The sequence below is a fragment of the Callorhinus ursinus genome, unplaced genomic scaffold (assembly GCF_003265705.2).
Source record: "Callorhinus ursinus isolate GAN/ISIS: 27379988/994484 unplaced genomic scaffold, GSC_fseal_2.0 scaffold7, whole genome shotgun sequence".
NCBI classification, from domain to species: Eukaryota; Metazoa; Chordata; class Mammalia; order Carnivora; family Otariidae; genus Callorhinus; species Callorhinus ursinus.
In genome coordinates, this window is record NW_027397069.1 from 74,567,738 (window position 1) to 74,592,424 (window position 24,687).

Here is a 24,687-nt window from a genome sequence, read left to right on the forward strand (position 1 = left end):
GGGAGCCCAACATGGGGCTCAGTCCCAGGACCTGGAGATCATGACCTGAGCAGAAGGCAGATGCTTAACCATCTGAGCCACCCAGGCTCCCCTCTCTCTTTCTTTCTTGGTCATTCTCCTAGATGTAAAGTAGAATCTCATTGTAGTTTTGATTTGCATTTCCCTAATGATGAGTGATGTTGGAATCTGTGCTTACTGGCCGTTTATAGGTCTTCTTTGGGGAAATGTATATTCAAGGGCTGCCTGGGTAGCTCAGTCGTTTAAGCATCTGCCTTCTACTCAGGTCATGATCTCGGGGTCCTCAGATGGAGCCCCCCGTGTCAGGCTCTCTGCTCAGCAGGGAGTCTGCTTCTCCCTCTCCCTCTGTGCGTTCTCTCCCTCTCTCAAGTAAATAAAATCTTAAAAAAAAAAATGTGGGGCGCCTGGGTGGCTCAGTTGGTTAAGTGACTGCCTTCGGCTTGGGTCATGATCCCAGAGTCCTGGGATTGAGCCCCACGTCGGGCTCCCTGCACAGGGGGGAGCCTGCTTCTCCCTCTGCCTGCTGCTCTCCCTGCTTGTGCTCACTCTGTCAAATAAATAAAATCTTTTTTAAAAAAATGTATATTCAAGTCCTTTGCCTATTTTTAAAGATTTTATTTTATTATTTTTATTTATTTGAGAGAGCGAGAATGAGAGACAGAGAGCACATGAGAGGGGGGAGGGTCAGAGGGAGAAGCAGACTCCTTGCTGAGCAGGGAGCCTGATGCGGGACTTGATCCCGGGACTCCAGGATCATGACCTGAGCCGAAGACAGTCACATAACCAGCTGAGCCACCCAGGCACCCCTTTGCCTATTTTTAAATTGGGTTCTTTGTTTTTCTATTGTTGAGTTTTAGGAATCCTTTATAGATTCTGGCTATTACTCCCTTATCAGATATGTGATTGGTACAAAATTTTTCCCATTCTGTGAATTGATTTTTTGTTCTGTTGATAATGTCATTTGATATGCAAAGGTTTTATTTTTGATTAGGTTTGCATCATACTGTTTTAAGTTCTTTTAAACATTTTTGTACTGTGTTTCTGAACATTTCCAATATTTATGAGTTTTGTTGGTTTGATTCTTTAATTTGTTATTCTGCAGACTCATGGTGACATGTTTCCTCATGTGTTTAAAAGTTTTTGAGTATTAGTTCTTGGAAGTGTTTCTGGAGAAGTCTGAAACCTGGATTATGGTGCATTACTCCAAGTGTCTTAGGTGCATGACCAACACAGGACTACTTTAAGTTTATTGGCTTGAAGTTTTTGGGCCACATGGGTCCTGTTGAAATGAAGCAGGAAACTTATTTGAAGCCTTGTTCATGGTTATCAGTTGTCTGCAGTAATTTTCTTCTTTTACCTATTACTAAGATCCAGACTAGCAAGTTTCTTTCTTCCTCTCTTCCTTCCTCCCTCTCTGTTTTTCTTTTTGTTTTTTAATGGTTTACCCTTACTCTGAGGATCCCAGTTTTATGTGGAGGGATGTCCTGTTAGTCCCCATCTTAGGAGGTTCCTGATTATATCTTGTGTCTTTACCTTTGGGCAGCTGTCAGAATGGAAACTCAAAGTCACCTGGGATTGGCAAATGTCTCTAGGGTAAACGCGTAAGTGGCATCTTTCATCTTCGGATCCCTGCTTTGGTTACCTTTTAGCTTCTGAGGATTTCTTAATTTCTTGTAAGTTCAGCAATACATTAAAAAACGTAGAAATATTTTATCCACCATTTTTATTTGGTTTTAGCCGAAGAGTTGTTCAGAGTATCTTGAACCGTGAGGAACGGAAGCCTCCCTCATTTTAAAAATGCAATGTTTCAAATAAATTGAGAAGTATGTAGAACAATGTAAATCATAACCGTGTACCCATCTCCTGGGTTAACAAATGTTAATATAGCCATTTTACATATAACTTTAAAAATAATCTGTCGCAGATATAATTGAAGCCTCCTTTGAGTCCCTTTTAGATACCATTCTCCAGCCTCTGCTTCTTCATCCTCAAAGATAACCATAATTTTAAAATTGTTTGTCCTTACCTTCCATGTTTTTACACTTTGCCCACAAGGGAAAATAAAAACTACCATACTTTAGAGTTTTTGAAATTTTATATAGATGATATATTGTATATATTCTGTCATTTGTTTTCTTCATTCAGAGTACCTTTCAGAATTTATCCACTTTGGTAAATATAGTTCCAGTTCACTCTTACCTGCCTTATAAACCATTATATGACAGTATTATAAAGTATTTCCTATCGATGTAATTCAAATTGTTATTCTTTTTTGTTATGATAGTGCTGAAGGAACGTCTTTGTTGACCTTATATGTGTGTGGGAGAGGTTCTCTAGGGAATAAATGCCTAGGAATGAACTTTTGCATACCTTGCTGTTCAGGGCCACCAGCTTTTTCTAGGTAATTCTAAAATCCAAATGAATGTTCCATTTTAGATTCATAAGTTTATAACTATGTTCAGTACTTCCAAACTTTAAAGCTCTTGTTTTTGTACTATTTTTTTTATCTGCATCATTTTACATTCCCCCTCAGAAATAATAGCTTGTTGTTTTAATTTGCATTTCAGTGGTTACTAGTGAGGTTGAGTATGTTCTTATGTTTATTAACCATTTTTGCTTTCTTCTCTGAAATATCTGGCCTCTTGTCATTGGCCACTTTTCTATTGCATTGTATAATTGGATTGGGTTAGGCAGCATGTAACAGAAAACTCCAATATCACACAACTGATAACCATGAACAAGCCTTCAGATAAGTTTCCTGCTTCATTTCATGTCTTTTAAAAAAGGATTATTTTTTCTCACATAAAGTGTGGAGTTAAGGTGATCTGAGGATAGTCTAGTGGCTCCAGGATAGCATCAGGGGTTCATGCTGCTGCTGCTGCTGTTTTTTTCTTTTTCTTTCTATTTCTGTATTTATAATTCTTAGCTTATGTCTCCCATCTTCTAGGTCTTCTTGTGGTCTAAGATGATTAGTAGAACTACAGCCACCATATCCATTTCTGGGGGAGGGCAGGAAAGAAGATCCACAGACAAAAGAAAAATACGTTTTTGGCTGAATCAGCTCCCTTTAGGAAGTCCTACCCCAAGCTTTGTTTACATCTTATTGCCATAACTTGTCCCAGCAGGGCACTGGGAAATGTTATTTATTTGGGCGCAGTGCTGTATATTCGAGTTCTTTACTAAGGAAGAGGAGGAGTGACTGTTGAGGAGGTAGCTGTCAGTTTCTGCTATAAGTCATCTTCTGTGGGAGTTTTTATGCTCTGAATACTAGTCCTTTGTTAATTATATTGAGCACAGTTATTGTCTTCTAATCTATGACTAGTCTTTCATATACAGTTAATGTTTAGAAGGTTATAATTTTAATGGTCGAATTTATTAATTTTTTAAAAAGATTTGTGCGTTTTATAAAGTTTAAAATAATCCTTCCCTACTCTAACATATTCTCCTATGTTTCCTTTTTTATTTTTATTTTTTACGATTTTATTTATTTATTTTAGAGAGGGAGAGAGCACAAGCACGAGCAGGAACACAGAGGGAGAGGGAGAGAGCATCTCACGCAGACTCCATGGGAGCCTGAGGCAAGGCTCAGTCACACGACCCTGAGATCATGACCCAAGCCAAAACCAAAAACACACCCAACCAACTGTGCCACCCCAGCGCCCCTCTCCCATGGTTTCTTCTTATGTTTTGTCATTAGTTTCTTAAAGTTTTGCTTTTCATTTTAAATCTTAAATCCGCCTAGAATTTATTACTGTGTATGATATGAGTAAATACCTGATCTTTTGTTTTTGCTTCTAAGTAGCTAACTTTCCTGTGCCGTTTATTGTATAGTCTAGCCTCTCCTCACTAATATGTCATATGTCATGGGTCTGTTTCTGGGAATTCTCTGCTCCCTTGTTTGTTTTTTCCTACTCAACTACTATTTTTAAAAATTATTATAATGCCTTTATAAGTGTTCATATTTGGTTGTATAAGACTCCCTTGTGTTTTTTTTTAAGTTTTTATTTAAATTCCAGTTAATGTACAGTGTAATATTTTAGGTGTACAGTTTAGTGATATAGTACTTCCTGTAACACCTGGTGCTCATCACAAGCGCTCTCCCTAATCCCCATCACCTATTTCACCCATCCCCCCATCCTCCTTTCTTATTCTTTCCCCACATTTTAAATAGTTTTTTTGAACCTCAAAGTGTTATTTATTTCTTACCTATAATATTTTATTAGTTTCAGGTATACAATATAATGACTCAGTATTTGTATTGTGAAATGATCACAATTAATTAATACCTGTCACCATACATACCTACTACATCTTTTTCTCAATGAGAACTTTCAAGATTTACTCTTAGTAACTTTCAAATATGCAATACAATATTATTAATTACGATTACCATTGTATACATAGCATCCCCATGACTTACTTATTTTATAACTGGAAGTTTGTACCTTTGACCCTCTTCACCCATTTCATCCTCCTCTTCCTCACAGCCACCAGTCTGTCCTCCATATCTACGAAGAGTTGTTTTTTGTTAGATTCCACATATAAGTGAGATCTTTCTCTATAAGTAAATATTTTTCTCTGTCTCGCTTATTTCACTTAGGCATACTGCTGTCAAGGTTCTTATTTCCTAGTTAATTTGATTCTTTTTGGCCTTTTCCTTACATGTTTTGGGATCACCTTGTCATATTCTGAGATGAACCATAAAGTTCATTGGGATTTAAATTGGAGTTGTATTAATTATTGTAGGTTAATTTGGGGAGACCCATATGTGTATTTTTAACTGCAGTTCTCTTACCAATTATGAGATGCATTCATTAGCATCATTAGATGGGAACCCTGACTTGCCTGAAGGTGTCCTTGCCTGGAAGTTTCCCAACTACTATACTACAGAGATGGGATTAGAAACCTGGTCATTTTGATTCAGTATCCCATTCTTTTAATTAAAGGGGACTGTAAGATTATTTTAAAGGATTTTTAAGATAGGGTAAACCTGTTTGTAAGCAGAAAGCATTAGTATAACTTTAAGCTAAAGAGAGTGAGAAGAGATGAGGGAGGAAATGAGGTGATATGTGAGCGGGGAGCCAGTGGGGCAGGAGTGGGAGGAAGATTTAGATTTTAGAGAAAGTAGAGGGGGAGGGAATATTTTGTTAAGAAATTGGAGAAGGTGATAGGAGAACAGTCCTTTTAAAAAGGAAGATACATAAAGGAGCTAATTATACAGGAAGGCTTTCACTTTGGGAAAGAAAAAGTAAGGTCATTTTCTGAGAGATTGGAGTACTGGGTATCATGAGATGAGAGGTTTGAGAGAAAAACAGATTTGAAAGGACAGCTTTTGGGAATGTGCTAGGAAATCACAAGAGATTAATTAGGGCACATCTCTCAAATTTGTTTAGCTGGAAAGGTACAGTATCTGGAATTTACTCTTTGTGGAATGCTGTGAAATATTGGTATGATACATTTAAAGTAAAAAAAGTATATCATTATGTGTTATGGATTTAAATTTAGGTAGGAGCAATGGTAGGTTCTGAAGGTTGAAGAAAAGATTATAGAGAGAAAACTAAAAATTGAATAAATTCTTAAAGTCTTCAGTGAATGAATGAAAAATTACCAGTAAACGTGTTTTTAGGTAGTACATCTGTGATTTTCTAATTTGAATATTAAGCCATGCTCTCTCTCTCAAAAATGAGAGAGCAGTTAGAGCTAAGAAAATTCTTACTATGAGCTCTGTGGTATGACTTCCAGTTTTGTTTTCTACTTTTGTAGCTTGTTTCCTATCTACAAGTTGTGCCTTATTTTTTGATCTTTGATCTTTTTTTTCCATGGTCCTGTAAATAATAATATTTATAGTAAGCCAAGAATATTATTCGGATTTCTCTACTAGCTATCTGACAGAAACTAGTCTCAGCTGTATCTCTTCATTAGTACTAAAAGAGAGTCAAATCATGGGCTTTGATGTCACACAGACTTAAGATGAAATTCTGGTTATGATATTTGTTGTGATCTTGGGCATGTGACAATCTGTGAATTTAAGTTTCTCCATATGTAAAAGAGAGGAAATAATTCGTTGCTGGGATTATTAAGGGATGTTGCTGTGATTAAAGAGAGTGTATGTAACTTAGCACTCTGCATGAGGAATAATTGGTGCTATTGTTGTTAACCTTAATAAAAGTTATTTTAGCTGCCCAGGGAAAGAAAGAGTCTAAAGGTCTCATGGGATTTAGCAAGTGGGGTTTCTGGCATTTTGAGGACAAGTTTAGCATGATGACAGAGACCAGAATGCAGTTAGTAGCAGAAATGATAGGCTGTCATAATTATTTGTGTGATTATTTGATTAATGTCTGTCTTTTCTAAGACTCAGAACTCTATAAGGGCAGGGATGTTTTCCCCTATTTTTACATCCTTTGCTTCTGGCATGGTGCTTGAAGTATACTAAATCCTTTTTACACTCAGTAAATACTTTCTGAGTAGAAATTATTTAAGTACTTTGGTTCTCCCAACCCTCCCCCCCAAAACCCCTCATAATATATGTCATTTAATCCGTTTGTTAGTGTATTTTGAGTTCTAGCTTCAGATGCCCTTGGCTGTGTGCTACCAACGGTGTTTTCTCAGGATTTTTTGTAAATTGAAGGTGGCCTGGGTATGGTGCAAGCTGGGCCAGAAACACCAGTATATTGAGTTAGGAATTTGTGAGCTTCAGGTTTCCTGCTAGTGTGACTCCTTAGAAAAACCTCTCAATTTTTTTCTGACGTTGCTGTTGTTTTCCTGAAGATACCTGGAATTGCTCATCTGCTGTTTCCTCTTACCATTACTGTACTCTGCTACCACCTACTATTTCTTCCAGCTCTTTTGATTCATTTGACTCCACCTCTGAAGTGTGAGCTTTTTTTAAAGCTTTTACTATTAGTGACAATGAAAGAACATAAACTGACAATACAAAAAGATTCTTTTACTATTATTATTTCTTTACTGAAACTTTACAAACTATATAAAACACTCTAATGTCGGTATTGGGCAGTAGAGGAGGACTTTTAGAGGGAATTTACTTCCTTTCTACCCCCAAGCTTTAAACTTGGTGAGTCTTGGGGCGCCTGGGTGGCTCAGTTGGTTAAGCGACTGCCTTCGGCTCAGGTCATGATCCTGGAGTCCCGGGATCGAGTCCTGCATCGGGCTCCCTGCTTGGCGGGGAGTCTGCTTCTCCCTCTGACCCTCTTCCCTCTCGTGCTCTCTCTCATTCTCTCTCTCTCAAATAAATAAATAAAATCTTAAAAAAATAAATAAATAAACATGGTGAGTCTTACGTGGTACTGAGCCACCTAAGTGTAGTTTCTGTTAAAGAGTTAGGGCCCTAGGGTCAGTTTCCACCTCTGTTTCCTATTTGACCTTGAGCAGATTGATTACTCCATTCCTCAGTTTCCTCATCTGTAAATGGGGATAATAATAGTTTCTTCTTCATAAGGTTATTAGGATTAATGAGATTATATATCTTCGTGCCCATCCATCCATTGAAAATAATGCCTTGCAATGCTAAGTACTCAGTAAATGTTAGTTATTGTGTTGCTTCTCCTTTTGGTATGTGCAAGGCTCTAGGAATTTAGAGATGAGTAAAATAAAGCTGCTGGTGTCAGAAAAGTCAGAGAAAAGGAAACAGGGGCAAGCAAATACTTGCCGTACATTATGGTAAGTTGGGTAGTAGAGATACATAGTGTATCCTACAAGGTGAGATAGAGACATCATTTGTATTCAGGCTGACTGGGGAAAGGTCAGGAAAAACTGATGAAGGAGAGACTGAAGCAGAATTCGAAGGGTGAGTTCTGGTTTCTGAAGAGGAAGGAGTTTGACAGGTGGAGATACTATAGGTCATACTATCTAGGGACTTCAGAGGGAAAAATGCATAATTTTGGTTTAAGCTCCCCGCCTCCTAAATCTTTGGGGGCTGGGAATCTGTTTTGTGGTGTTTTGTTTTGTTTTGTTTTTTGTTTTTAACAAAACTCAGGACTCATCGTTGCAATCATTGCCAAGTCATTTTCAAAAAGAATTAAAAGTTTTGGTTTTGGGAAACTAAAGTGAATATCATATTGCCATTTAATGAATCAGTTGATGATTTTATTGTTTGTATAATAATGTTCAACCAGGTGGTTAAGATAAACCGACTTTTAGATTATACTTCATTACTTAGGAAATCTTGATATTTTATAAATTAAATATCATTCTATCATGGTTAAGTTATGAGACCTGTACTTAATATTAAGTATGTGGATATTAGGGTGTCTAAGAATCATTAGCTTTAGGAACTATTTTTGTTTGTAGGATAACAGGCATGACTATTTGCAAAATTATATATATATATATACTGCTTTTCAAGGGTGATGAGAAGAATGTTTAAATCAGAATTACCTGGGCAATCTATAGTTGTTTATTTGTATTCATAGCAGTATAACATGTTGCAGTAGTGGTTACTAATATGCCGCGTATTTGGGGTATATTCAGCAGATATTAATGTTGAAATATCTTGTAAAAACACAAATTTGTTGAATTAAAAAAATGGTGAGAATGAAGAATTTACAAATGGAAGGACAAAATATTTATATTTAGCATAGTTAGCTTTCACAGTATTTTATTATAAAGCCTTTTTCAAAAAACATATTTAAGGAATTTAACACAATTCTTTTTTTTTTTTTTAAAGATTTTTTAATTTATTTGACAGAGAGAGACACAGAGAGAGAGGGAACACAAGCACGGGGAGTGGGAGAGGGAGAAGCAGGCTTCCCGTCAAGGAGGGAGCCCAATGTGGGGCTCTGTCCCAGGACATTGGGATCGTGACCTGAGCCGAAGGGAGATGCCCAATGACTGAGCCACCCAGGCGCCCCTAACACAGTTCCTTAATGCAGATATTTTCATTTTTATCTAGAGAGCTATAGAGGGTGCTGTATCATTAGGAATAGTATCTGAACTGGTTTTAGCTAATTATAAGAATTCCTTTAGGCCAGACTATCAAAGTTGGTTAATTTCTCTTGGATACACATTTTTGCTCACTTATTTTAATTAAAATTATAGTGACTAATGTTGCATAACTGATATACTTTATGGTTAATAATAATGATGTAACATACTTTGTTGAAAAATGTTTTTTACCAGGGTGCCTGGGTGGCTCAGCTGTTGGGCGTCTGCCTTCAGCTCAGGTCATGATCCCAGGTTCCTGGGATCCAGCCTCGCATGGGGCTCCCTGCTCCGCGGGAAGCCTGCTTCTCCCTCTCCCACTCTCCCTGCTGTGTTCCCTCTCTCGCTGTCTCTCTCTCTCTCTCAAATAAATAAATAAAATCTTTAAAAAAATGTTTTTTATCTTCCACATTGAGTATATTTGAAATTTTGGTCTCCCCATTTCATATTGGTTACAGTAGCAAAGGTTTATTTTCCTACCATCTACCCTGACTCTCCCCTCCCATATTGAGAATTCTGGTAATTTAGTTGGTAGGCTTACATAAGCAATCTCTCCTCTTCAGGTGGGTCACAATGAGTCTAAGATTACCAAGCCATATAATGAGAATATATATTTTAGGTTCAGAAAGAGTATTATCTTTAGAAGGAAAGATTGTTAGAACAAAATGGAATTTAAAAACCTGGCAGACTATAGAATTTGTTTTTGGTAAGCTAGAAGTTTGGCTTTTCTGCTGATTAATTTATTATTCAGATAGGAGTTTTGTAAATTCTAAACTTCACTGTTCCCTAATTTTTCTGGTTTAATGGTGATTTTAGAAAACTTGAAGTAAAATTATCTGGTAATAACTTTTATTTTAAAGGATTGCTGTTAGAAAACAATTTTTAGTAACTTTGGATTCAGTTTCACCAGTGCTGAAGAATGTAGAGATTATTCGAACTTGATGAAGTGATATATTTTGGAATAAAAAGCAATAAGTTAACTATTTTTAAAAGATAAGGAAAATGTTAGGTAAGTATCTTCTAAAATATAGGCAACTTTAAAGGGTTCTCACCCAAACTTTGCCAGGAATTTCTTCCTTTTTCCTGAAACCATATTTTAAATGTTTATTACGAAGTTTTATACTGTAGTCTTTAAAATAACAAGCAGGCATTTGTCCTCCCATTAACCCCCCCAAAAGTGAAAGTATTTTCTCTTGTTGTGGGTTAAAGGTTTGCTATTGTTCAAGCTTTCTTATTAAACAAGTGTACTCTGTTTTTTTGTTTTGTTTTGCTTTTGTTTTTTTTAACTCTCAAGGCACCACCTTCCATGGTTAATAATGAACAACGCCAGCATGCAGAGCACATATTCTTATCATTTAGGAAATCAAAATCACCATTTGCAGTTTGCAAGCATATTTTGGGTAAGTATTCACTTTATAAAAATATTTTTGCAGAATCAAATCTCGTTTTTCTATCTTAAATGTTAGATATTTTAAGTTCCTTTTAAAACAAGCAGATTTGTATAGTTATAATTTTCCATTAGTAATTACTCTATTGAAGTGGCTTTAAAGATATTCCATAAAGCCAGAGAACTTTGTTTTTACTTTGAATTTTCTTCCCCTGAACATAGTATTCAATAATTTGTTTTATTATTGACCATAGCATGAAGGCTGTTAATGGTGGGAGGGAAAAGTCTAATAAGTTTTTTAGTTGTTTTCAAGAGTGCTATCACTTATAGGAAATGTACTATAATATATTTATCCTAGTGTTTTAAAATTATTGTTTTTGGAGGTTTCAACAGTTTTTCTTTCAGTTTTTTTTTTTTTTAATTTTTAACCGTATAGTTTGTACTCAGCTTGCTTAGCAAATATTAGTCAGTTCTGTGTAGGTTGTCACTGTATATTTTTAAATGAAGCATTTTTACTCTTGTAAAAATGTTTTATGAGTACCTTTTATCTGACATGTACAGAAATGATCTCTTTCCTTTAAAAATAATCACAAAAGTTATAACTCTTGTCCAAAAATGGTATTTTCTAAAAGATACACATACACCGTCTTCTGCCTCTTAATATGTTTTTCAATAGTATAAGAGAGATTTCATTGGTTATTGTTATTTTATAACTTAATTATTTCTGGCTCTTTTTCTTAATTGGAGCCATTTTTTGTAACCCATATTTGAGGCTCTGAGTTATCCTTGCCCACAAAATTGATTAGTTGTGTATTAAGAACTAAAATATCTGACCTTTTATTCTTGTGCTTTTAGTAAGACTTATCCGTTAGCCACCAGCACTCTGGTTTCCAGATTGAAATAGCCTATAGTTAAAATTATGTTAATAATGCTTTACGTAAAGGACTTATAAATGAGTTGTTCGACTGGAGTAGAAAGAGCACTGCTGTAGGTACTGTGAGATCTGGACACCAGTGGTGCCTGTTGCATGGTATCAACTTGAGGAAGTCACTTAGCTCTTTTTTCATCAATAAGAGAATAGTGGTATCATTTTCCTTAATGGACTTGGTTGCCTTAAGCTGTTATGAGGCACAAATGTGGTAACATTTAAAACCACTTTGTAAACAGTAACATAAGTGACCCCATTACCTGATTTCAAAAGACATTTTAAAAATAATAACCTTAAAAAAGTGCTCTTGTTTGCAAGGAGCTAGCAGTGATGATGAAGGTGGCTCTGTCTCATTCAGGAGTTAGAGTTTGTCATTAGAGGGACAGTTTTAATAACCACCTTTTAAATTCTAAATGAGGCAGTTTTGATCTTTTTTATTTTTTATGGTCAGTTTTTATACTTTGGGGTGAATTTGTTTCTGGTACTAAGAAAATTTGTTATCGTATGCCTGTGGGGAATATTTAATTTCATGTTAAATTACAAGAAGCAAAACTAAACATCACTATTAGGAATTTAAGGGAGCCTTCGTCTTTACTGCCTTGAAATTGTTCAGCATTTAGAAATTAGATTTAGAAAACCATCGTATTAAACTAGTCACCTAAAATAATTTGAGTCTGGTTTTTATGGCATATGCCTTAATTACATTAATTAGGAGTCCATCATTTTCATCTGACTTTCATTGTAATTCAGTTGTCATTCTGTACTAGTTGGGAAATAGTTGATCTAAGTTGTAAGTATTTTATTAGAGTGTATTTGTTTATACGACTCTTTCCTTTTTAGAGTATGTATATTTTATGAAGTACTATTGCTTTGTTATGATTTGAGCTTGTTTTAGAATACTTTTGTTTTCCTCATAAAAATTTCTAAAGAATAGTATTGCTAGTTCTAGCTGTGCTTTTAAAATCAGTTTGGGTTTTGAGACATTAACTATTTAAAAGGTTGAGTGCATGTATTATAAGCATAATCTAATCATTAATGTACTGCAAAGCCCTGTGTTACATTAATGTTTACATCTAAACTTCACAGAAAATCTTTCAACTCCTTACTCAGTTGCCACCAGCACAGAAGGGTTAATTCCTCTAAGAAGACTTCTCATACAAGTGGCAGTCAATCGCAATTCAGAATTTTCACATTCTTATTTAGGGATAATATGTCATTTTTATACAATGTCTGGGTGATATATTCTAATAAAGGGGAGACTTTCTCTTTGATGCTTCCCTTTTCTGGCCTCTTAAAATTCTTCCTTCCCACTTCTGACTTAAGTTTTATGTTTCTTGTTTTTCCTCATTTCTTTCTCTTCTTACGCTTTTATTTTTATTCTAGGTTTACTCTTCCACTCTTCTCTGTGTGTGTGTGCACGCGCATGTGCGTGTGCATGTTGCATGCCTATGCATTTTGTCCGAAGAATATTTTTAGACTTCTTCATTTCAGAAGTCTTTGGCACTTAAGAATTTGCTAGTTTGGTCTGGTCGAATGTGTGTTCACAAATCCTGTGAGTTCTGGTCTTATTGAAGAAATACCCCCAACTAGTGAGAGATTGGTTCAACGCTTCCAGAACTAACTTTGTAGCATTTTTCTATCCTTCTCTCAGGGAGAAATGGATTTCTTTAATTTCTTATCTCAAGTGGTTGGAACAAAACAGAATGAAACCTGAGACTTACTCTTGATTGGTGTGCCTATGTATCATTAAGCAGACTCTGGAGCTTCTATTGCCTATGCTTTGGACAAAAGTCTTTAAGGCCAGAGAGGTAATTGTATGTAGTAGCTGAACATCTGGGACTTGACTACTGTAGTTTTAGTTTTCTTTTGAAAATATTTTTTCAGTGTAGTGCTCTGCCTCTCATTATTTACTTCACTTTAACTTTTGTCTTCATGGTTCTGTGTAGTTTCAGATGGCTGACATGATAGAAATGAATTTTATTTACATAATTATTATTAAAGAAAGTTACTATGGTGGGAAGTGAAAGCTTCCTGCTAAAGTGGCCTAAAATAATTTATTATCTAGACAGTGTCCTGGTCAGTGGAGAATCATCCTAAAAGTATCAGAAATTCTAGATAAATGTGATTTCCTCATGAAAACCTTGCAATTTCAAGCATCTTTAGAGCAGAGAGCAAGAATAAGGCTTGTTTGTCCATCTGAAGTCCTAATCTTCTGCTGGTATCTTCTAGAGAACCATATAGCTTCTTTTGCACATTTATATTACGTATAAGTACAGTTTATGAAGGCTAATCGTAAGTTTTATGAGAAGGCATAATTCATTAGGTTAGGAAAATTCCTCCTTTTAAATTTGGAATTTGGCTTTCCTTTTTTCAGATCCTCCATTCTTAGAGACAGCTTCATATGGGAGTAGTAATTTAGATATGCCTATTTAATACCAAGCAGAGGTATCTAAGAGTTATCTTGGAAACTTTCGAATGTCATTCACCTTCTGCAGTTATTTCCTCCCGCATCCCTTGCAGAGAGAGAGGAGGAGGCAGGAAAAATGGGTTGGATATAAGCACAAACAGTTAGAAATAAGCATGTTTCATTGCTTATGAAAACAAGAAGGTGCTTGTTTGGTCTTATCTTCTTTGGCATATGCCTTTAGGGGTGGGTTAGTATTGCTCAAGGAACATTTACCAGCCACGTGACCTTGAATTTCTTCTCTTAATCTCTTGGTTCATCAATACTTTCTTTAGCTGTAAAATGCAGAAAATGAATTAGATGATCTTTGGAGTTGTATTTCCAAAATTCTGTGAGTCCCTAAGATTTTGCTTCTTTGTTAAAACTGATAGTTAAGGATTTCAGGTTTCTTGTCCTTAAAGTTTTTACTATTGCAATAGAAAATGAAATTAGACCATCAATCATCATTTACTTTCAAGAAGAGGTTTATAAGAGATTGCTTGAATTACCTTTATGAAGCAGTACCATAGTTCTCCTTAAGTGATCTAAATAGATATAGCTAGTTTCTGTTTCAAATTCTCTTAGAATAAAACCTTTTTTGTTTTGTTTTTTTTCTCCTGGAACTTTAAACACATCTTTTATAGTAGGTTTACATTTTTGGAAGCTGTTGCTTTATTTATTGATAATATTTTAAAAGTTTCTAAATTTTTGTGAGTTCTGATTATCATCTCAATTAGAATTCATATTAAGATAGCATGGAATAATCAAACTTAAAAAGAAAAAGAGTCTGAATTGGTTCCTCTTATTAGTTTTTGTATGTTCAAAACTCATATGTAGTAGTCTAAATTGATAGGAATTTATGTAGGGTATACCTTTTCCCATGCATTTTTATAGCTTATTGTGTCAAGATCACTTAGAAGATGTTTAAATGACCTAAGCTTGAGTAGGAGAGAAAATGATGTGCCTGACTATATCTTCATGCTCTTCTGATAAATTCTTGAAGGTGTCATTCTATGCCTAGAGTTAATTTCTCATGGCTTTCAGATACTCATGTCTAGTGATCTTGGCAAATAACCTGCAGTCTAATCATAGACTTTTCATGGATTTCACATGATGGTTATTTTTTAGAACTTCAGAAAATTTCTACTTTTTCTTGGCTTCATTTTGACTGTTTCTCCCTTTTGATAATGCTGTTTGGAAACCGATTGCAGTGGTATTGGTGAACGAAAGAAAAAATAGAAAATTAAAATACTTCTTACGTATGTTAATTTTCTATTTTTTCTTTCCCTCCTGATTTAGTTTTTAGTTCAGAAACTATAACTTGCTAGTTAAGGCTGGGTTTTTCTAAGTGTAGCTTTGGAATTTTACTCAGTTTGATCAATATTGCAATCAGAAAATTCACAAGAACTTCTCACCTTGTGTAAATATGACTCAATTTTTTTTTTTTAACATTTTGAGAAAAGTAACCTGAACGTGATTGTGTTTATTTCTGAACTTGCTATTGGAGATGGGCCATCCTGCTGAAAACTTAATCACTTAACAAATATTTTAACAGCATGGCTCATCACAAATAGTAATGTTCAAAGACTAATTTAAGATATTTTGCAGATACAAAGCTCTATTTTGCACAGGGTGAGAATCTCTTAGGAAATTTTCTGATTGCTTTATATTTTTATTTTTATTTTTTTTAAAGCTGTGTTATTTTTTAGTTCTTCATGCTTTGGAAGTAACAGTTGAAGAGAGGTGAGGAAAGTTTGTGAAAATTGTGATCGGTGATTAGCTGCCACCTGCCTGGGGTGTCTTCTGAGAGGAACTAACCTCTTTGTGGTGCTAGAGCAAGGTCACTGGATTAAAAAAAGAACAGGTAACCATCTTATTCCTTGTCTGAAAAGTTCTGTTTTTAAATTAATAAATGCAAAATGTTCAAAGGAAGATCAACTGCTGTTTAAAGAAAGTTTCTAATTTTCTCCTCAGAAACAAGTAAAGTGGACTATGTCCTCTTTCAAGCTGCCACAGCCATAATGGAAGCAGTTGTCCGAGAGTGGATTCTCTTGGAAAAAGGTAGCATCGAGTCACTGCGAACATTCCTTTTAACATATGTCTTACAGAGGCCTAAGTAAGTATGTGGTATGTGGTGGAGGTACTGCTAAAATGCTTTTGCCGGGCTTCTCTCTCTCTCTCTCTGTTTTTTTTCTTTTTCTTTTTTTTAATGATAGATGTTTATGGTTAAGCTCTGCTTGGGGCTCATATTTTAAAACTTGCACACATGGTTGTGGGTTGTTTTTGGTCCTTAATGAAATACTACTTTTTATTTAAGCTTACAATACTAGGTTTTGTTTCTTTGAAAAGATGATGCTGGGTGTTAGGTTTTTTTGGTGTTGGTTTAGTTCCAAAGATTTTGGTTATAAATAAAAGTTGATCTTAGACTCAAGTGAAAATCCTTTGTACTTACTTATTCTTGTGGTACTTGGTAAGTATTATAAGATATAGGTGAGTATCCTAGGACAGGTGAAGAGGGAAATCTAAGTACCATTAACAAACCAAGTGTTACATATATATGTACACATAAATGCACATTAATAAGTTAGTAGAAGAGAAAGCACCAAATTTTAATAGTTTCATTTGGGAAAACAGATCAGTTTTAAGAAATGGAGTACAAGTAAGTTTTCTTTTTGTGCTATACACATTCTATTATTTGAACATTTTATAAGATTTGTACATTCATTGCTTATATGATTAAGTCCACCAAACACCAAGTCTTCTTTTAAGAAGAGGCAATGCACACTGTATGTATGCCATTTGCACAGTTGGACAATTGAATACTTTTTGTATAGTGGTTCATTTCTAAATTCGGTGAAGAAAATGTTATGTAATCAGAAATGCTGGTAATTAGGAATGTCTAATAGTGGCATTAAACATGCATAAAGCTTTAAAAATAATTTAGAACATACCTTTGTTCCTACTGATTGTTCACTAGCAGTCTCTGAGTTCCTAATATTTAATAATAATTGCTGGCATGAATTTAACACAGTTAATTGCTAGTTGCTTTACGTATGGAAGAATGCATGAGAGAAAAAAGGCAAGATTTACTTAGCCTATAAACATTACAGGTGTAATGGGTAACGTTTTCTATAAATGAATGGATATAGATGTATGTAAAGAGAGGGTTTGGCTTGTTTTTCCCAGTTTTAATAGAATAAGGAAAAGTTGACTGGGTTTCAAACCTTTCTCTTCTCCTTCACACTGGTTTTCTTTCTTTAAATTTTTATTTGTTTGATGAGGCTTTTTGGGTGTGATATGATACTGGCTTGCCCTGGAGCTGCTCATTGATCCTCCACCCTCCCCACATGGGAACCACTGAACTCTGGAGAGTTTGGTAAACTTAAATGTGTGGTAGATTTTGATTGCACATGTGATCTCTTGTATTATCCAAAAATAATCTCATTCTTTTTTTAAGATTTTATTTATTTATTTGAGAGAGAGAGCGCAAGTACAGTGGGAGAGGGAGAAGCAGACTCCCTGCTGAGCAGAGAGCCCAACACAGGGCCCGAACCCAGGACCCTGAGATCATGACCTGAGCTGAAGGCAGACACTCAACTGACTGAGCCACCCAGGCGACCCGGAAATAATCTCATTGTTAAAATAATTTTCATTAGTTCAGAAGCTATTTTGGAGCTGATTGTAGTTCACATACATATTTTCTCCCAAACTCTTTAAAAACAAAACTCTCAGCAAAGTTGAAAGAAGAGTACGGTGAACACACACATACTCTTCCTAGTAGGGGTTCAGTTAACATTTTGTCACATTTGATTTCTCTTATATATGTGCATTTACCCCCCAAACCACCTGAAAGTATGCCGAAGAAATCGTGATACTTCATCCTTAAATACTTGAGCATCTCTCCTGAGAGCATAATCTCAATACTCTTGATATAATTGGCTTATCTGTATTAATCTAATGTAATTCTGATTCTTTATTTTCATTTCCTCGGTTGTCTGAATAATGTTATTGATATCCTTTCCTCCTTTATGTTACTTGTTTGATCCAGGATTTAACCACAGATTATATGTTGTATTTAGTTGTCATGTCTCTTTAGTCTCTTTTAATCTGGAATAATTCTGCCCTTTTTTTTGTTTTTCATGACACAGCCATTTCTATCTTGTAGAATTTCCTACAGTATGGACTTAAGTGAAAACCATTGGTATACTGCATAGGTAGAATACCATGAATACTATGTTCATCGTGTTGTATACTTCTCATTTGGTGCACAGAGTTTTTTCTGTTTTTTTCTCCTAATTGAGATAACATTTATACAGAGTAAAATGGAAGGTGCACTTGACAGTATAGCAGAGTGGTTGAGAAAGGGACTGTGATTTCCACTTCTGCCACTCTTTGTGCACGGGCAGATTACCCTCTTTGTGCATTAGTTTTTTTAATTGTTGTTATTAATTAACTATTAGAGTTAATATTATTTTACTCAAAAGATAGTTATGAGGATTAATGTATTAATTTTTGTGAAGGTGGTTTATAGGAAGCCTTGCATACCATAAGCATCAACAAATGTTAGCCATTATTTATTTTCCTAGTAAGTTATAATTCTTGCCAGTGGACTTCCTTAAAACTAGCTTTGTGGGGGCACCTGGGTGGCTCAGTTAGTTGAGCATCTGACTCTTGGTTTTGGCTGAGCTCATAATCTCAGGGTCGTGGGATCAAGCCCTGCATCGGGTTCCTGCTGAGTGGGGAGTCTGCTTGGAGATTCTTTCCCTCTGTCCATCCCCCCAGCCATGCACACACGCATAAACCCTCTCTCTCAAATAAATAAATCTTTAAAAATAAATAAAACGAGCTTTATGTACATTTCCTAGGAGTAGTCCATGTATTTGAAATTATTGTGTTCCCCCAAAAGTATAAAAATTCACTTTGGTCAACTCATATTCTTCAGCATAATAGGATCTCTGCATTTATTTGTTTAATGAATACTTCAAGTCTGTATTTTGAAGGAATACTTTTCACTTCAGTCTTGACATAGGGAGACATGTTTGTATAAATGTCTAGTAAATGCCCATTATGTGTTGGGGGAGCCCTCCTTAGTAATGGCCCATCACGTTCAGGGACCTGTTCAGGGAATGTCTCTGGAGAAAGTGGCATCACAATCTTGGCAGAGGACATAGACATTTAAAGGCCTGGAAGTGCATGTACATTGTGCCAGGAACTGAAAGAAACTCAGTGTTTCTGCACTTTTGAGTGTGTGTGGGTTGGGGGGAGATTAGAGAGGGCAGCAGGTATACCTGACCATGAAGGGCCTTGGAAGTGGGTGACTGTATCATTTATGTTCAAATAGGGACACTTTCCAGGGTTAAGGAAAACACTATTAGTAAGTAATGATGTAAGACAACAGGTAAATTGGGAGTGTCCAAAGAAAGCTGGGCTGGGTCCCACTGCTTGTAAGCCATGTTAAGGAATTTGTAGTTTATCCCAAGGGCACATGGTTGTCATATCCTGTGGCATTCTAGAGTCTGGATTATAAAGCTCAGAGTTATGTTTTCTGAACCCTGTCTTTAAGAAAAGATTGTGAAAAGACAGTTAAATCTCTATTTCCTTATGGTCTAATAGACTTTGTAGAATGCCTCCACTTGGGATCGGTGCTTCTGCCATCACACTGAGGAGCACAGTTTAGGTAGAAAATTTTAAAAAGTTTTAAAAAAATTTGTAGCATGTTGCCTTTTCACATTAAAGGAAATGAATTTAAGATTATACTACTGGTTGGAGATGGATATTAGATCAGAATTTCTTTTGATAGAATCATAAGCTGGCTCTTAGTGAACTGACTTGCATCTATTGAACACTGCCTGAAGCAGCTAACACTTACCGAGCACTTAGTATGCACTGGGCACAGTTTTAAGAACGTTTAATCCTAGTAACAACTCTGTTACTGTTACCCCCTTTTAACAGATGAGAAAGCTTGAGGCTCTGAAACTGTCTTGCTCAGGGTCACATAGCCAGTAACATAATGGAGTGTAGATTCAAATCTGGATCTTATGGCTTTGGACACTGTGCATAACCAGTAGGCTATACTACCCTCATATGCAAGCAGTTTTATTAGTAGCTTCAGACATAGTGAGAAATTTGGAGTAATTTTATATTAGATTCATGTAAAGGTTTTCACAATGATTTTTATGTTTTACAGCCTCCAAAAGTATGTTCGGGAACAGATTCTATTAGCAGTAGCAGTAATTGTAAAACGAGGATCCTTAGATAAATCAATTGACTGCAAAAGCATTTTTCATGAAGTCAGCCAGTTGATAAGTAGTGGCAATCCCACTGTGGTAAGTACGCTATCTGTATTTATAAATATTTAAAATTTTTATTTTGTATGACACAAATAACAGTAATGATATCTACATTAAAGAACAAGTGCACAGTCTGAGAAGCAATTTTCATTTGTTCATGTTTTCTTTTAGTCCTTTTTTGTTTACATACTATTGATATTGTGTACTTTGCTTTTTCATTTGACTCTGTTTTTCCTTGTTGGCATTGTTGATAATCATCATTTTAATGGTATAAAATATAAGCCAATACACTGTAATATTCTTAAACATTTCTATTGAGCGTTTTTCCTCATTTAATAAACTGTTGACAACTTCTAGTGATAATAGAAATGTTTGAATAAAATATAAAATGATATGTAATGTAACAAAAATTATTGCTGTACTAATGGGTCAAGGTATACTTTGACCACCAGGTGTTAACTGAACAAATTTGAGAACCCTTGTTCTTGACCGAATTACTCTGGGGAACCTGTTTTTTTCCCCTTTCAGTCTCCTGTCTACCTTTTGAGAACTAGTCATGCCTAGAGAGTGACTGGTGGTAGCCTCCTGTCAGAGGCAGGAGGAGTTGGAGTTGGTGTTAGTGATCAGCTGTGATCCGTGGTTAGAACCTTTGACTGTTATCAGCTGAAGGATGTTGTGGAATTGGGATTGGTAATACCTGGCTCTTCTGATTTTCAGGTATTAAATCTTTAAATATTTTGGGTAGTTTTTTCATTTTACTGATTTCTTTAATCATTTGGAAGATATCTATGTGAGGCTATACACCTTACAACTTCTTACGAATTACTTTACATCTTCAGTGGCCCCTCGGTGAGTGGTATGATTTTAATAATGTATTTGATTGTTTGAGGTTAGGGTGTAGGTACATTTTTGGAGTACTCTAACATTGTCCCTTACTTTCCATAGTATCTTGGATCTCCCGCCCCTCATACCTCTTACCATAAGCAGATGTGCACTCTCTTCTTTGCTCTAACTATTTGTCCACCACTCTGGCTTGGATCCCCAGTCTGATGTACCAGGGTCTCAACTGAAGGACTGTGTAAGCAAGTTGTCAGGACTTTGGAACTTCCTCTACATACCCAAAGTATATTTTGTTTTTCCTTTGGAATGCATCAGTGGTCATATATCTATTCTTTTTCCTTATCAACTTTATTGAGGAATAATTTACTTGTGTTACCATATCCATTTAAAATGTACACTTCTGGGGCGCCTGGGTGGCTCAGTCGTTAAGCGTCTGCCTTCGGCTCAGGTCATGATCTCAGGGTCCTGGGATTGAGACCCGCATCGGGCTCCCTGCTCGGCGGGAAGCCTGCTTCTCCCTCTCCCACTCCCCCTGCTTGTGTTCCCTCTCTTGCTGTGTCTCTCTCTGTCAAATAAATAAATCTTGAAAAATAAATAAAATGTACGTTTCTTTGGTTGTGACAGTTGTGTATGAACGACCATCACAGAACAGATACAGAACAGTTTTTGATTGTGTAGATATTATGTTCTTTGCCATTTTTGCAGCAGATTTCTTCAAGAGTACTGCTCTCCAGTAGAACTTTCTGTGTTGATGCAGATGTTCTGGATCTCTACTCCAATATGTAGCCACTACACCAGACACATGTGGCTTTTGAGCATTTGAAATGTGGCTGGTGTGACTGAGGAACTGAATTTTTATTTTTTATTAATTGAAATTCAAATAGTTGTACATAGCTTGTGGCAACCATATTGGACAGTGTAGTTCTAGAGACTTTGATAATCCAAAGATCTGATTTTATGTTTTTTTCACTTAATCTTAGTGTTGAGAAGTTTTAATTGCTTACATAAAACTGACAACTTCAAATATGTGCATGTTTGAATCATTGCATTTTATGAGTCATTTTGGCTTTGTTTTATGTAGTGAGAAGCTCTCTTAAAAATAGTCATCAAGATTCCATTTAAAATTTTTAGATAAAAATAATTGGGAAGCTACTTTTTACTTACATTAATCTTTATACTTTCAGAATTTCTGTTGGTAGACATGGTCTCCATTTCTGATAATGAGCTTTGCTCTTGTGGTGCTGATGCCTCAGGGTTGCCTACATTAGTTGTGTAAAGGTAATCTTGTTATTTGCATGGATTTTTGTTAGCATTTGTTGCCTAACTAATGGCCATGTGTGCAGTCCAGTGGTGGCTGTCATTGATGGCTAATGGAAAAACAAGTAGAGACTATAACTAGCCAGAAGTGGTAGGGAAGGGGTACGTGCACCCTGATGTTTTTTAGCAGCATTATTGACAATAGCCAAACTATGGAAAGAGCCCAAGTGTCCATCAACTGACGAATGGATTAAGAAGATGGGGGGGTGTATGTATATATATATTTATATATATCTTATATATATATACACACACACACAAAATGGTGTATTACTCAGCCATCAAAAAGAATGAAATCTTTTCATTTGCAGTGATGTAGATGGAGCTGGAGTGTATTATGCTAAGCAAAATAAGTCAGAGAAAGATTTCAGTCGTGGAATTTAGGAAACAAAACATATGAACATATGGCAAGGTGGGAAAGAAGAGAAGGAAGCAAACCATAAGAGACTCTTAATGATAGAGAACAAATAGGGTTAATGGAAGGAGGTGGGTGGGGGATGGGCTAAATGGATGATGGGTATTAAGGAGGGCACTTGTTATGATGAGCACTGGGTGTTCTTTATAAGTGATGAGTCACTGAATTCTACTCCTGAAACCAGTATTATTACACTATATGTTAACTAACTAGAATTTAAATAAAAATTTGGAAGGAAAAAAAAAGTAGGGAAAAGGTTTAGAACTAAAGCTGCTGCTTAGAAATGTCATCCTAGACCCTACTGCTCTGAATCAAGTTACCCTTCATATTTTAGATTCTACTTGAGGACATATTGTTTTATTTGCTAATCTGCAGTAAAGGAGTCCAGCTCACTGTGATTGACCAGGATTTAAACTTTAGGAAATTAAGTGGTACTTCTGGGATCTGTATGTTTATGACTAATGCTTTTTTCCTTTGTTGATTTGGTGATCATGTCAGTTGGGATTTCAGTGTTAAGGTAGTGACCTGTCCTTATCCCCCATGAGTAGCTTCTTGGCTCCGGATACTGAAGGCACAGGAATTGTGTTCTTCTCTTTCCCCTTGGGTAATTTGACCCACCACAAAAAGTAGTCCCAATGCAACCTGACATTTGGATCTTTTTGGGCCACTGAAATAACTGATGTTCTAAGAATGATTGGAACCTATGTAACTGTTGAGAGAAGATTTTGCTCTATTCACAGTGTGTACACTCTGAAAATAGTGGATAAATTTAATATCCTCATGAAATATTCTAAAACAGAAAGGTTGGTTTTTTTTTAGTTGAATTTCTACTAACAAGATTAAGAACTTTTATAGTAATATGGAGTCAGTAGTGGGAGGTAGAATTTAATTTCAAGATTACTGGATGAATTTACTTTGGTGACCACACTGAAACATTAAACTAGAAAAGTACTCCTACACTTACACGGCGTTAAATGCCCGCCATGCCACTGTGTGGCCATCCCTATTTGTCCTTGCCTGGCAGCTTGAAACTAGCTCATTTGGCAGGTCTAAAAAAATGAGGTTACAGACCAGTACAACATTTTAATATATTTTCTTCTCTATTTTGTTCTGAGACTAAGAATTTGTGGGAATGCTGTAAGAATTTACTTGATTTTCTTAATATCAGAGACATGAATATTAGTGGGAGGGAGGGTAAAATAGAATGTTAAAATCAGAACACTGAAGCTTTCTTCAGAAGAGTAATATTAAGAGCTATTTAAAAAGAAGAGATAACTGACTGTTGGTTTTCTATAGATGAAAGAGTTGATCTCATGAATTATTTAGTTTACTAACTTTCCCATCATTCCTCTGCTAGAATAATGTTCCCATCAACCTTCACCGGTCAGAAACTGTATGTAGTCTGGCTTTCCCACTTCCCTTTTATGTTTTTTGGTGGTCCATCCCTTATACTAGTCTAAAGTACATGTTCAAATAAGTTTTGGGGCAGTATAGTGTAATAGAGCACTGATTTTGATTTTGGATTCACATTTAGGCTTAAATTGCAGCTCTGCCATTTACTACCTTCCTAACTTGTACAAATTATTTACCATCTCTAGGCCCTGATTTACTAATACTGTTTGTAAAATAACTGTGATATTGTCCATTTCTGGGGCTCCCCAGACAAGGAAAGACGATGTTAAGTGAATTAGTAAGCATTGAATAAATGTGTTTTGTCTTCCTAGTGGTCCAACACCCTTTGCTTAATAGAACTTTGGGACATACACTCTAATACATCATCTCTTTTAATGCAAATAATATTTTAAGTATTGAAATTAGAAGAAAGTATTTATGCTTTTATTCATGAGTGGAAACTAATTGTGTATTTAAAAGAATACGGGTAACCAATGTAATAACTTTCCTTTAAATGCTTTTAAGAAGTTTCTTATACTGTTAATTTTTTCAGATAGTTTTATGGAAAAATAATTATCGTAAAGCATTTCCTAAGGAGATTATATTTCTTAAATATAGTCCATTTTCCAGGTATCATGGTATATTCTCAGAGTAAATGTGTTGGTACAATGATTAAATAATACGTTGTTTCATGCATGTCTTTGTGGACAGGCTGTTTTC

The 24,687-nt window shown here is 35.7% G+C and overlaps 1 protein-coding gene across 3 annotated transcripts in view; it reads left to right on the forward strand.

The window, feature by feature from the left end:
• XPO4 (exportin 4) overlaps positions 1–24,687 on the forward strand; it is a 121,308-nt gene that overhangs the window by 19,076 nt on the left and 77,545 nt on the right. The window contains exons 2-5 of one of the 3 annotated variants that reach the window (XM_073894791.1): positions 10,250–10,355; positions 15,423–15,577; positions 15,688–15,829; positions 19,901–20,039. The exons of 1 other annotated variant lie outside the window; for it this stretch is intronic. In XM_073894791.1, coding sequence (XP_073750892.1) covers positions 15,735–15,829; positions 19,901–20,039 — 234 coding nt within the window. In that variant the 5' untranslated portion in view covers positions 10,250–10,355; positions 15,423–15,577; positions 15,688–15,734. The remainder of the gene's footprint in view (positions 1–10,249; positions 10,356–15,422; positions 15,578–15,687; positions 15,830–19,900; positions 20,040–24,687) is intronic. One more of the 3 variants, XM_025875204.2, reaches the window with a different exon arrangement.